This window comes from Morone saxatilis, unplaced genomic scaffold (assembly GCF_004916995.1).
Source record: "Morone saxatilis isolate NCDOM2014 unplaced genomic scaffold, NCSU_SB_2.0 Contig6, whole genome shotgun sequence".
Taxonomy (NCBI): domain Eukaryota; kingdom Metazoa; phylum Chordata; class Actinopteri; family Moronidae; genus Morone; species Morone saxatilis.
The window spans coordinates 1,294,075-1,308,526 of record NW_023340206.1 but is presented as its reverse complement, the minus strand read 5'-3'; the positions used below and the strand labels follow the sequence as shown (position 1 = coordinate 1,308,526).

The following is a 14,452-nucleotide window of genomic DNA, read 5'->3' as shown; positions in this document are numbered from 1 at the left end:
ATACATTCTATCTAAGCAAACAATTTAATTTTGTTTTCTTCACAGAAATAGACGGAATGCTGAGATATTGGCCTATTGTGTTTTGGAGTGCCTCAAAGGTCTGTTGTTGGCCCTTTTTTACTTTCAGTCTTTATGCGACTGTTTGGAACTGTTTCATATTTTGTTCAAAGTACTTTTATTGTGAAACTATTTGAGTCTTTTGTTGAAAAGAGCTGTATTAATAAATATTTACTTACATACTTATCAGGCAGGCAGTAAGTAACAAGTCATCTTCACAAATCACATTATAGGATAGATAAAGGCTGGTTGATGTATCAAATTCTTTCAATTAATGAGAATTTTTGCACAATTTGCAAAACGTCTACATCGTGAAAAATATATAATTTTATATTCTCTCTTTATGCTCATTGTAAATTAACTGAAGTGTAAATATGTACCCTGAACAGTATCTTGGCCACTGGTTTCTTCAGTGCCTGTGCGAGGCTCCACAGGTTGTCGTACAGCGCCGTGTCCACCATGCCAGGGTCCACGGCGTTTACGGTCACTGGGAAGCCACCGGCCGCCAGCTGTTCCTGCAGGTAGTAGGTGAAGAGGACCAGAGCCAGTTTGCTTTGGGAGTAGGCACCATGGGAACTGTAGCTTATCCTGGAGAAGGGGGGAGGGGGAGTGGACGAGAGTGTGCAGATTAATTTTGAAATCATGCTGTCATTGAAATGAGCTCTGCCAGCTTCGCCCTGAGCTATCACAGTTGATTATAGTTCTCAGCTGTGGGTTCACTATGATGGTTTGGAGGCTGATACCAAGTGTGGAATAGTTTGGAATTTTGAACATTATAGCTACTGATATGTTGCCTGTACTATGTAGTATTTAGTGCAAAGGACTATATGGAAGACAATGCCGTTATCTGAATATAAGAGTTAATTTATCTTAATAATAAATTAATTTAAAGATAATCACAAGAAAACTTTTCTCAAGATCACAGGATAATTATGGAGAACTTGAGAGAAATGAGAGTCTGGTTCAAAAGTCGTATTGTCAATGGATTTTTAATGACATCTTGCAAAAGGGGGGCTTCGGCCATTACCTAATGCTATTTGTGGGGCCTTGGCATGGAAATGTTTGGGAATTCCATGGCACTCCTGATCTCTGATAAAAAGTAGTTCTTGTGTTAACGAATTGATTATCGTTGGATAATGGAAAAAAATTAACTCGAGATAACTGAATTTTAAAAAAAGCATGGCCGTTCTCGGCTTTCATGTCTCCACTGAAAATTTTTTTTTCTATTCAGTTCTGAAGCTTAAATACCTAAACCAGCCTGCCTCCTTGTGTTCCCCTCACATTGTTTCCACACACACAGCAAAGACAACATCCACTCATTTCCTGAGATGAGACAATGCCATCGATCAGATCTCAAAGTGCAGGCGAGCTGCTCCACTGTGATGCCCTTGAGGAAGGACTTCACTGTGTTCCTCTTTGTGCTATCTATGAGGCAATATTGCTATGAAAACCAATAACTGCAGGATATTCAACTACAGGAGAGCACGCTCTGACCTCAGATGATGGATGTCTGCACTTAGCAGATATGTACAAACTGAGCAGGTCTGCTTTTCCAAAACACACAGACTGATTCTAAAAATAAGAATAAAACCTTCTTCTTTACCTTAGCTTTCACTGTAACACAACCATGTACTGCAAGCAAAAGGATGTAGCATTATCTTGTGTCATGCTGGATTAGCAAGTTAGCTACACAGGGCCAAATTCAAATACTGGTCAAGCTCAAGTCCTTAAAAGGTTTTATTTGGAGTTCTCATATTCCGATTATTTAGTCTACTGTCCAATTACTATTTTTAGAATTTTTTTTTGTCCTATTTTCTGAAAACGTTCACTATATCCTGACAGTAGTACATGAGACGGATAATCAGTTTGGCTCTGATTGGTTGCTTTTGTTCAGGCCCGTGGATTCTTACAAATACCATTAGGAGTGCTAGGAGGAGCCAGAGGAACTGATTTGTTGAATTTGAGAATTTGTTTATGGATTATCTTTCTCATACTGTCCGGCTATAGTGAAAGTTTCAGCAAATATGACAGAAAGTTACTTTTCTAAAAGTTACCTACTACAGCTTTAATATTTTATGTCCATGTTCATTTGAGTGTTGTTTCAAAGCCTTTTCCACACTCAAGGACTAAAATCTTCATTCAATCTTGTATTTCTTTAATGTTGGGAGACAGATTAAAACCGGCTAACACACTACATCCATGTTAGCAGCTCTGTGAGGCTGTTCTTAGCCATAATGATGCTTTGAGCTAATGATCAGCATGCTAACAGGCTTACAATGACAATGCTAACACGCATTTAGTTTAGTGTGTTCGCATACTGGCATTTGCTAATCCGTACAGTTCAAAGTACAGCTGAGGCTGATGGGAAGTGTTTGTGACGCTGCCTAGTGACCTAGAGAACAACAGTTTATGGATTTCTCTTACTTCCTGTTTAGGTCATCCATGTGGATAACTCCTGCGTAGTGTGTAGCAGAGGACATGTTGATGATTCTGGAGCAGCAGCCATGTTTACCCGAACTCTTCAGCACGTCCAGCAGCAGGTTGGTCAGCAGGAAATGGCCAAGGTAGTTGAGCACAAAGTGGAGCTCAAAGCCTTCCTCTGTACATCTCTCAGGAACCAGCATGGTTCCAGCTACATGAGAATGATAGAAGATAGAGACATTTTAAAACTATAACACAAGTATGACTTTTCATGCATTTACAGAGACAATCAAAGCAGCCTACCATTGTTAACCAGAACATTTAGGGGAAGACCTCTGCTTTTGAATGTTTGAGCAAAGTGTCGCACAGACTTCAGCGAAGTCAGGTCCACGAAGAAGAACTCAGCTGTCAACAGAAAAATTATGTTAGCACAGATTCCAGAGAGTTGAGAGCTGTTCAATGAATTAAGGATTTATTTCAACCAAACCAAAGTTGGGGATTGTAGGAAGAGTGGAAAGAATAATAAAGATTGTTTTGGTGAGTTTATTTTTGTTTCTGTCAACTTTGAATGATATTACAATGATTTTCAAGCTGAAATGACAGTTTTTGTCAATGGAGTCTGGTGGCGAGCGATATTATGGCCTTTTCTGGTTAAACTAAAGGTTTATTTATTTAACTTAACTATTTATTTATTTACACTTAGAACATAAATCTGAGCCTGTCCGTGGCATGTATTTTGACAGGCGTAGTTGGCTTATGCTGCAGCCATTAGAGCCCTTTTCATGAATATTTTAGAATAATATCTAAATTAGTGAATTAAATGTTAATTTTGACCAAATCAACATTGATGATTGTTGGAAAGACTAACAAAGCTATATTAGCGATTGTTTCTGTCCCTGTTGAATTAAGTTATAATATTACAATGAAATGCAAGATTAAAATTAGCATTTTTGTCTATCGAGTCTGGTGGTGAGTGATAGCGATATTATCGCTGTTTCTGGTTAAACAAAGGTCTATCTCTGCTGGGATCCTTTCCATAATACATTAAGAATAACAATGAAAAAAAACAAGCACTTTAAGTGGATGTATTTTGACAGGCGCAGTTAGTTTATCATTGCATAAATGTTGACGTATATTTTTACATCTAACTCTGTAAATTAAGGTTTATTTTGAGCGTTGGTGATTGTTGGAAAGACGGTTTGTTGAGTTTTATTTTGTTATTGTCCCATTGTTTTGGTCTGAGATGCTAGTGCAACATCCAGTGGAAAGTGAATTTTGTATATAGAACCTTTAAGTGCTACAAAAGAATATTATTAAGAATATTATTTCAGACAGAACAGATTTGGAGGTCTACATTGAATGCAGGATTAAAGCTCTGTACAGCTCTCTAAACCCTGGTACAGTCTTATTTCTTAGCAACTGCAGGCATGTTATTCATGAGTCACTTGCCACTGCTTGTGGCTTTTCCGAGCTAACTGCTCAAGCACCTAATTAAATCAATTAAACTCCCCCATTGCAGCGTATTCTGCATTACACTAATTGAGATGCCTCAGAAGAGAGGGTAAAAGTAGGGTTTGAAGTAAGGTCGTGCTACAGCATGTCCATGTAAAGAAGCACATGAAAAGGCCTTCAGAAAATCAGTAAGTCTAATTAGCACTGTTTCCCACACACAGTCGGACTGAAACAAAGAGCTCTTTGTGTATTGATGATATGATGGCGGTCATTAGATTGGCCTATTTGTGCAGCACTCTCCTGTGTTTAGGATGAAATTCACTCCACTGGAAGATTTGAAAATGTTCTTGCCTCTACATCACTTCAATCAGGTTATGAACACCTGGCCGCCTTCATGAGTCCCATTTAAAGCTGCTTTCATCAGTGCTGTTCAGTCATTGGCCCTTGGGTTGACATCAGTGCAGTTTGTACAAAGTGAGTATTTTCTGATTAGTTTTTTAGATTGAAAGGAAATAGGTCAGCTCTCTACAGACACCCCGGGGAAGAGCTATGTTATAAGTACAAAAGTAAACAAAACTAATTTGATGTCTTCTCAGAATAAATCACTTCAACCAAAAAAAAACAACAACAACCCAAACCCTTGTGTTTCGGAGTCATTTCACATTACATATTCATTTATAATGAACCACACATTTCTCTGAGACACGTTTTCATCCTGGTGTTTTAACTTAAGTACAATTTTGGGGTACTTGCACTCTACTAAAGGGCCAGTTTCCTCTTACCTGTAGTGCTATTTACAAAAAACACATCTATTTTTAATTTTGGGGTGCACTGTCCCTTTAAATATTACCATGTTATGGTGCTTAACTCTTCAAGCCGAAGGTCCCATTGACACTAAGAATTTTTGTCAAAACAAATATTTTAACTTTTTTACTCCACTACATTTATATTGATGGCTGTACCATCGTTAGTAGTTACTTTGCACATTTTCTAAAATATTGCCCATTGTTATAGATTAAAGATTAAAGGTTAAAGTTTTACCTCTGTCACGACAAGCTGTAATCCAATAATATATGATAATGCAATTGTCTACATTCACTTTTGTATATTTGTATACTTTTTTAATTTAAATCAAAATTTTAAATGAAATTTAAAAATTACACTGTATTTACCACTTTTATTTGAAGCGAGATTCCTGTCCTGTTGAAATACGCTGTGGTCATGGCCTATGCTATTTTTGAGATAAAACCATTGCGATATTTATATTTAACTTGCTAAACTGTAATGTAACAATAGTACAGGTAAAGACTAGTCTTCAAGTCAGTGATCAGACTCTTGTCTTGACTTATGTCAGTACCACAGCAATATCTAACATTAGCCACTAAACTACTAGTCATAGCAGACCAAGTAAAGTGGCAATTGAGCAGCAGTTTGTTTTATTGCTTGTGGATTTAACATTTCATTTGTGAAAGGAAGAATGTGCTAGTTCTTCTTTAAAGGTTTCATAGTCTTGTTAATGACTCACATTAAGGATCTGATTACATTGCCTATAACTATTTATTTGTTATTTTTTATATCATGTCACGGCAAGAAAAAGAAAATAGGACCAGGATCACATTATAACGTAAAGATATTTCTTGTTATAACAATATAAGTTATCATAATATGAAACATTTCATGTTATAACAATAAATTACAATTTTAAGTTAAATGTATCTATATATTTAGAATACAATATATATATATATAATATTATAACAAGATTAATTGTATATCACAAAATCAAGAAGTTTCTTCTTGTAACGTGATAACTTTGTATGTCTTAATAATGTGAAAAACATCTTGTTATAACAATAAACCTCAAGTTATAAATTGATACTGGTCCATTTTTTTGGCATCTACAAGCTGCCATATAATTAGGTCTTGGTAAGCCACAGAAAAAAATGTCCCTCATGATGGGCTATTCTATGAACTCTGATATATGCACCTTCATTAGTAGACCGAAAGTATCCATGCAATAATTTCTTGCAACCCATAATCAAGACTTATACCCCTCTAACCTACACACAGAGGGAGTAACATTTTGCCTTCTACAGATCTGTCACGTCAACTGGCAGCTGCTGCTCAGGAGCGTCCTGCTGTGGTGACTGTGCCAGAATGCCAGCTGGAAGCTGCACGGTGCCAATCGTAACAAGTTAAAACCATCTGGAGGTCACACGTGATGTGCACGCACACACATACACATCTTTATCCACAAGATGTTGCTGAAAAGCTGGCACACGTCTCAGTATACAATTTACACACCGCTGTCGCTGACATGACTGATAATTTCAGAGAACAATTTGGCTATCCTATGAGGAGAGTGTGCAGCAAAAAGTTTGTTTCATATAAAACCTGCCCTGCAAAATATAAAAGCATTATTATTTTTATTTGTTGATATTAGATCGGTTTAATTTAAAGTGATAACAGAAAGATTTTGTGGCTAATTTTCTAAAATTTAACTGCAACAAAATTAATGATTACAAATGACTTTCTACACAATGTCTTAACTTGACTTAAATGACAGATGTGACTGAAGACAAATTGAGGTCGAGACAGATGATTACCTTTCCCCTTGCTGCCTTCTTCTTGAATCATCCTGACGGCTGCTGTACCCTCTTCTTTTTCGTTCCCAGCTGAAGATGATGGAAATCAGAGAGGCTTGGTGGGCAGATGTCCAGCAGATACTTCAACTCAGCCCTACTGCCTGCACTGACTCAACAAGACTGGCTAAAGCTCATGACATCTCTCTTTGCAAGTATTCATGTATCCTTAAAATGATCAATATCATTGTCATACATAGAACATCATCTAAGCTTTATTTTTAAATCACTTTGACTACAGAACAAAACAAAGAACATGTAATCACAGAGCATCTGACTGCAGGGGATGGTTCCTGCTGTTTGATTAAAATGTAAGATCATTAATTCAGTGAGTCAGTTCAATGGAATTAATATAATACGGTGCAAAGCAACAGATCCTCCAAAGGCTACTGGTGGATCTTTCACTCGTAGGTCTGTTAAATATTTCAAACAATGTGCACCAATTTGAATGAAAAATATTAAATCTTTGATACACTAAATCAAAAACACTGTGTCCAATATTAGGATATAAACCACAAATCTAAACGTACACACAATGTGATGATCAGGCTGTAGCTTAAATTAGCCACCAATCATGAACATGTGCATCATAAGCTAAGTTCACAATGCCCAAAAACAGAACTTTGAAAAGAGGACAGCACAAATTTGGCCCCTATGTTGTTACGCAAGTCTTAAAATAAATAATAATTATACACAATCAACCCTTCCTAAATCCCGCCCCTTTTTGTTCTGTGTTCCAGTAACAGTTGAGCAAACCTCAGTCAACGTGCTAGGCTCATCTAGGTTGAAATTCAAAGATAAAACCGATATAGTCGCATAATAAATTAGCTAATGTTAGTAAACGCTAGCTAACCAGCTAATCTACATCAAGTTTAAGCTAGTTTATTCATCTGAAGCTAAAGTTAGGAAGACGCTAGTTAACTACCTAGCTTATTTACACAAATTGTTAGTTAGCTAAAATTTGCTAACATTAGCTGACTTAAAATGTGACATATCGTTTTCATCTTTTAATAATCTTCAAAATTTGGTTCTCTTTTCAACATAGAATAGTATATCCAAGTACAGAAAAGGAGAACGTTATCTAGGATTCTGACTATGGCGGAGCACAAGGCAAAAAGGGGAGGAAGGGTCAATTATGGCGCATAACCGGTCTCTTCTTAGACAGCAGCTGCCTTATTTATTTAAAGTAAAAAGTTAAGGAAGTAAAGAGAAGAAAATGACACATTAAAGCTGGACTGCACAGAGATGCATTAACTTGCAGGGAGAAGCAGGGTATTTATAATCTGGCTAAAGGCATATGATTGGACAGTAGCCTACCTATGATAACATGCATGCCCAGACTTGCCAGGTGTCTCGCTGTCTCAAAACCCATTCCTCTGGTACCCCCAGTCACAATGGCAACCCTTCCATTTTGCTTGGGTAAGACTGTGGGAGGAGAGAGGGGACCACATGAGAACAATCTTTCATTTCCAGTATTATTATTTTTTGATCAGTGTCAATATGATTAGAATCTGTCCTGTGTAAATAACAGGTAGGGTTAAATGTAATTGCGTCACTGTCCTTGCCCTTCACTGAGTCTCATTGATCCAGTTCCTGACCTTGCAGGGAAGAGGGACTCTAAGAATTTGTTTTCTTTTCAGCAGTTCATGTGTCAGACAAGATGCTGCCACACAGAATTTGAAGCAACAGAATGGAACTGCAATCAATCCAGATTGACAGCCAACTGACTGACAGACGAAACGGAAGGGTAATCTATGTGGACTAAAGGGCTAATCTGTAATTAAGACAAGAATCAATTACAATAGAATCTGTTGCCCCTGTTGAAGATAAACAGTTGTATTTATAAATGTGCATCAATGTTGCAATAAAATTGGACAGTCAGGTAAATATTGAAAACAAAATCTTTACTTTCATAAAGTTGTTTTACATCATAATGTATATGTGCCAGTGTTCTACAGAGCAAGACATTTTTAAAACTTGTCCATTGTTGTTAATGCTACAATATACATATATTGTAGGTATTTACAAAATACATCCCAAACAAAATGAACAAAAAAACCCCCAAACAATTAAAAGTGCAACAAAAAGGCCAAAAAGAAACAACAGAGTTTACAGCATACTGAGTAGATGCAACATATTATTATTCTATATATTTACTATAATTCTTTCGGGTTTTGATTACAGATTTGTTGGATCCAATATAAGCATCAACCATAGCAGTTGACATCATATAATTTTCTCTCATTTGTGCAATAACTAAAATAAAATGTATAAAAAAAGTTATTTGACTTATAGGCTTTAATACACTCCTACGTTTTTTCTTTCTGTGACTGAGATGAGAAAACGATCTTCCAAACAGACCCCAGAAAATAGTATATACCCTAAAACAATTAAAAGCAGGGTCCCAATTAGATGCGAGCCCCTTTACTAGCCTTGCGTGGCTACATGTTTTGACAAATAAAACCTGGTCTCTGGGGGCAAATAAAGGCAGGTCAAGTGATTGAAGCAAATAAAAGCTTGGGCTATTGTTTTAAATTTTACAGTACAGCTACTATGCAGACATGGTTTCTGCAGCTGTCCATGTACACGTCCGTTTGGGAGTGTATTCGGGGCTTAAGAGTGATTTAAGCTAAATGCTAACATCAGCATGCTAACATACTCAATGTTACACACAATGAAATGCAGGTGTTGGCAGGTATAATTAAAAATATAAAGATGGACACTAGCAGTTTCTCCTGCTTACAGTCTTTGTGCTAGCTACGCTAAACATATCCTGGCTTTAGCTCTGTAGTTAATATACCTGTTTGAGAACAATCTCCTGATGTCACTCTCAGAGAAAACGCAAATAAGCATTTTAACCCCCTAAAAAAATTGACAATTCTTGTAAAAGGCCATGGCGCAAAAAACTATTTTCATATTGATTATAGGCCAAAACTTAATTACATTAATAACAGGCCCATTACATTTTCATACTAGTGACTGATACACTGATAAATATTTTTCAATGCTTCAGCAAGTCTGTCACGTAGGCCACACACAATGCACAGAATGATTTGACTTTAAGCACACGGTCATTCAAGTGGCTGACCCAGACAATAGTTTCCTTCCCAAACATTGTCCAAATCATCCTCACAGGGTTCAGGCTCATAGTAGCTACGCGAGTTCTCGTACAAGAAGACCTGCTGATCTACTAAAGTTGGAGCTATACGGTTCCTTTTCCCACACAGAACAGTCCCAGAGGAGCTGAACAGCCTGTGACAAGGTACACTTGTGGCAGGAACACACCAGTACTTTTGCAGTACCTTGAGGAGGGTGGGGAACAAGGGTGCATGACTTGACCACCAAAGTAAAGGGTCTTCATTTAGACCTAGGACTCTTTGAGATTTGTAGTTGCTCAGCTCCTCTACCACCTGTGCATGTAGCTCCTCCTGGCTCTGGTCTGCATCAGACTGGCAAAATATCGCGGCCAAAGGGTTGTCTTGGGTTACGCTGCTGGCTGAAGATTCCCTTAGGGGTGTCTGCTTTTTGCTAGGTGGCTCATCAGATACCAAGGAGAAATCATCTAGGCATGGTCGGTCTGCAATCTGCTTCTCAAGAATTGCTTTTGCCTCCTCAATGATGTAATTCTCAACTTTAGAGCGTTCCTGAGTGGACAAGAAAGGCAACTTCTTGTACCGAGGATCCAGGAAGGTGGAAATATTGAGGAATGTTGAAATTTCTTGCGATAATTGTGAATTCTGTGAATAGGTGCTTGATAGGACCTTTGAGATGACCTCTTTGGTCATGCTGATCTCCTTAAGGTCTCCTTCCTTGATCTTGAGGGTGGTGTTCAACAGCATATGAAGCACAGGCCTAACCATGCTAATGGTTGGGTACCTGCAAGAACTTATCATGTTGGCCACAACTTTAAAAGGTTGGAGGACATCAATCAAGCCCTCCAGCAAGGCCCAGTCAGGACCATCGAAGCTGAAATGATGGCTGCTGGAACCCTCCACTAGTGTTGCAGTTACAGCAACCTGTTGCTCTTTCAGTCTTTGTAACATTGCCAATGTTGCCAACCAAGACCTACCCCTGTCTGTGATGAGTGCACACTGAGCTAGGCCATGCTGCTTCTGTTTTTCTCTCAGCAGATACGTTGCCGGTTCTCTGAAATGGTCAACAAGTTTGCGGCAACATCCCAAAAAGCTGTCGACTCTCGGCAGCTGAAAGGCTTCATCCATTGCCCGATTGATGGTATGCCCCAGGCAGGGCATTTCCACTGATAATTCCAGGAGCGAGCATGCTTTGACAATGTCTACTGAACCATTTGTGGTGGCACCGCTGACTTTATGAGTTATTCCCCATTCAACAAAGGCTTCATACATCGCTCTGGTGATGTTCTCTGCTGTGTTGTCCTCTTGTACTTCAAAGGTTTTAAGGCATTTGTTGGTCATGGAGAAGCCAGTTGTACTGTAGTAATTAACTGAATGCATAGAGAGTGAAATGTATGTTCTATTCTGGGTTTGGCTTTGCCAAAGGTCCGTTGTAACACCACAGTTCACAACCCCAGCAAGCTCACTAAAGACGATGTCTCGACTACGGCAATACATCTGAGGAAGCATTTTAACTGCCAGGTCGCTTTTGCTTGGTGGAGAATACCCAGGATCAACCGTACTCATTAAGGTCTTGAAAGTAGGTTCTTCAACTACAGACACAGGGTACAACCCCTCGCAGATGAAGTTGATGACAGCAGCAGTCAGATCATTGTGTCGTCTGTTTTCATAGTCTAAGCTCTGCCTTAAGTTTGTGTCCTGGGACTGTTGCTGAGCATGTATACCTGAAGGCTCGGTTTTTATCCTGGAGAATGCTGTGGCGAACGCCTCGCGCATCTGATCTGTGTTGCTCTTCACAAACTCACTGAACTCTACAGGGTGGTTCTTTTCAAGGTGGTACGACAGATTGGAGGTGTTTCCGGAGTAAGCTATTTGACTCATACATACGCGGCAGTATATCCGTTTCCAGTGCAATATGCAGCCATCTGCATCTGTGTCAAAGCCAAAGTACTTCCAGACTTTGCTTTTTGCCCGTGGGTGTGCGACCAGATTGAGGCCAGAACATGAAGGTCCTGAACTTTTACCCTCCATTGGTTCCTTCAGTAAGCAATCCACTTGGATGCCTTCATTTATGAGTACCTAACAAGAATAGTGAAATAAACATTTGAAGATGTTGATAAAAACATTATAGCATTTGTGGAGATGGGAATCTTTCAACTACGAACATGCACACATAAAACCAGATCAGGTTAAAAGGTCCAGTGTGTAACATTTAGGATCTATTGGCAGAAACAGAATATATTTTTTTTATAGGTATGTTAATTAGTGTTTGATCGCCTGAAAATAAGAACTGTTGTGTTTCTGTTACCTTAGAATGAGCAGTTTTTAATCTACAGAGGGAGCAACTCCTTTTCAATGGAGTCTGCCACGTTGAATTGCCATGTTTCTACAGCAGCCTAGAATGGACAAACCCAACACTGGTTCTAGATAGGGCCTTTCACATTTTTTGCTTGTTTCATACATGGGGTTTTTAGTTGATTGCAATCTGCAATCTCACCGCTAGATGCTACACACTGGTCCTCTAGGGCAGTAAATCTGATATCTTACATAGCTACTTCCTGCTTCAACTTTGACCTACTCCACGTATTTGTGCACTCAATGTTTCACAATGTAGTGGAGGATGATAATAGACATAAACCTTCATTTGCATTTTGGATATGTGGTTAAAATAACCGCCGACACACTTTCCTAAAAAAAAAAACACACACAAAAAAGAAAGAGCAGCCCAGTTCTAAAGCTGGACTTTTTCAGTCAGGCTGTATCTTTTTGTCACGGTGTGGGATATTGCTTGTAAATACCAAGAATTTAGGAAATCACCTTTTTATCTGCACTCTGCATAATCAACTGCCCGCATTCTTTGTGGGATTACAAGAGTATAAATCTCAAGGCTTGCCTGTAGACACAATCACCTCTTTGTCTTAAAATGAAAAGCATTAGTGATTTCTCAGTCTACCGTCAAATGCTTTAACACAAATTACCTTTTGGTTTATGGGTTTAAAATTTAAATTAAACACTTTATAAACACTGTCATCACTATAATTTTACATTTTTGTATTTTAAAAAGATGTTCATAACCTTTAGCTTTTGAAATTAATTAAAATTGATAAAAAAAATTATTAAAAAATCTGAATAATAAACATTGCCCAGTGTCGACCCTGATAATTATCGTCCATCCCTACCATATTGCGATATCAGAAAATATCATTATTGATGTTGTGATTGTATTTTTTAAACCGTATCGTTTTACCAGGGTCACACAGTATTTTTATGGCTACAGACTGCTGCTGTTCTCCAGATAAAAAGATTAACTACAACTTACTTACTTACACAGATTCTTTAATACTTACCAGAATTGCACCTGGAATGGACTAGCCTGTTGTGGGTGACGCAAGATATTTTTACCCTCACGTTTAAATGCAATTTTTCTTCTACAAAATGCATATGGATACAGCTATGCCTTATTCCTGAAAAAGCTACACAGTTTCAATCTAGACATTTGCAGTAGAGGCCAGAGGGGAGTGAATCCTCACAGAGATGTTTGAGTAACCATGATAAATGTAGCTAACTTTTTTTTAACATTCAGCTGTATTTTCCTCAAAGAGTGGATTTTAAAAGCACATGAAGTTAACTGGGCACAGCATGTAGTATAAAGGTCACAGGCTGGTTCTAGTTTAAATGTATGTGCACTAATAAAAACAGCATTACTCTAGCAGACACATACAATATTAGACACACTTGGGACTCAAAGTTACACTGACTACTTACTTGTAAAAATGTGTCCATCAACTGTCACTGTAGCTGGCAAAACAGCGCTGGGACAGGCTGTGAACTCTTATCGTCAATGTGACCAAACTCCGTTCAGAATATCGCCAATTTAACGCCGCCATGTCTAGCTACAACCATAAAGTATTTGGCTGTCAATAGTTGCTCTTCTATTTAATTCCGTACACAGTTCATTCAACCGGCTGCATTTCTTTACACTACCGTCGTATTTTTCAGATTTGCTTCACAAGCCTAACTGTCATTATTTTGTTGGAAGAAATATAGAGGGAACCACTCCTCAAATGTAAACTTTACGTACTTTACGTATCAGATGCATGCTTAAGAAACCGTTAACAAAAAGCCTTAACTTAAGTTCAACCATGTTCTTCAAGATTTTTTTTTGGAAACATTTTTTAACGGAGTTGGGCATGCAAACACACGTACTGTAAGTTAAACACTGGGAGATAAGACCTTTGAAGAATACAGCTTAGCACACTGTAAAAGACATTAAGAAAATAAAAGTCGACCTGACCTGGTAGCGTAAAAGATCTGTTGAACATCTGATAGATAAGAACTTTAATTCCGCATAAGTACAGCCTCAGAAGAGGCACCAACACTGACAGCAACCAGATCATCCCTCTGTTTCCGACCAAACGAACAGCTTCCGAGTCTGACAGTGCTGCACGGTAATGAGTCCGGCGCGCAGCCTGCGTGGGATTAGTACTGTCCGTGGTTCCGCCCCCCCAAGTAAATTCCGTCACATGATTAACTGTTACAAAGGCAAAGCTTATTTTTTGTTTTTTTCGTTTTAACCTAGTACATTTCATGACTGCATTGTATTGAATAGTAGGCTTGTATAACTGCGTGTAGTTTCTAATAATTGTTGTAAACCTGGTGGAAGGGAAACTATAAACTCATTTCATTTGCACAATGGAGATTACAAAATGTAAAAGATCACTATGCTGTGAAGAATCATGTTTTACCTCTGAAAAATAAAAGTCCCCAAAAGGTTATAAATCAGGGGTT

General features: G+C 38.2%; 2 protein-coding genes across 3 annotated transcripts in view; both read right to left on the bottom strand.

Moving 5' to 3' along the window:
• The window catches only part of dhrsx (dehydrogenase/reductase (SDR family) X-linked), a 16,950-nt gene extending 2,826 nt beyond the window's left edge, over positions 1 to 14,124 (bottom strand). Inside the window, exons 1-6 of the mRNA XM_035677662.1 lie at positions 13,959 to 14,124; positions 7,890 to 7,997; positions 6,537 to 6,605; positions 2,782 to 2,883; positions 2,482 to 2,689; positions 438 to 645 (exon numbers count right to left, since the gene is read on the bottom strand). Coding sequence (XP_035533555.1) covers positions 438 to 645; positions 2,482 to 2,689; positions 2,782 to 2,883; positions 6,537 to 6,605; positions 7,890 to 7,997; positions 13,959 to 14,061 — 798 coding nt within the window. The 5' untranslated portion in view covers positions 14,062 to 14,124. The remainder of the gene's footprint in view (positions 1 to 437; positions 646 to 2,481; positions 2,690 to 2,781; positions 2,884 to 6,536; positions 6,606 to 7,889; positions 7,998 to 13,958) is intronic.
• On the bottom strand, positions 8,456 to 14,095 carry LOC118339868 (zinc finger BED domain-containing protein 1-like). 2 transcript variants are annotated; one of them, XM_035677660.1, is made up of 2 exons: positions 13,959 to 14,095; positions 8,456 to 11,743 (listed from the first exon to the last, which is right to left on the bottom strand). In XM_035677660.1, exon 2 carries the CDS (start codon positions 11,693 to 11,695, stop codon positions 9,644 to 9,646), a length of 2,052 nt encoding a protein of 683 aa, XP_035533553.1. In that variant the 5' UTR covers positions 11,696 to 11,743; positions 13,959 to 14,095; the 3' UTR covers positions 8,456 to 9,643. The 2 variants fall into 2 exon arrangements, with proteins under 2 accessions (XP_035533553.1, XP_035533552.1); XM_035677659.1 differs by lacking the exon at positions 13,959 to 14,095 and adding an exon at positions 13,430 to 13,550.
• Positions 14,125 to 14,452: the final 328 nt, after the last annotated feature.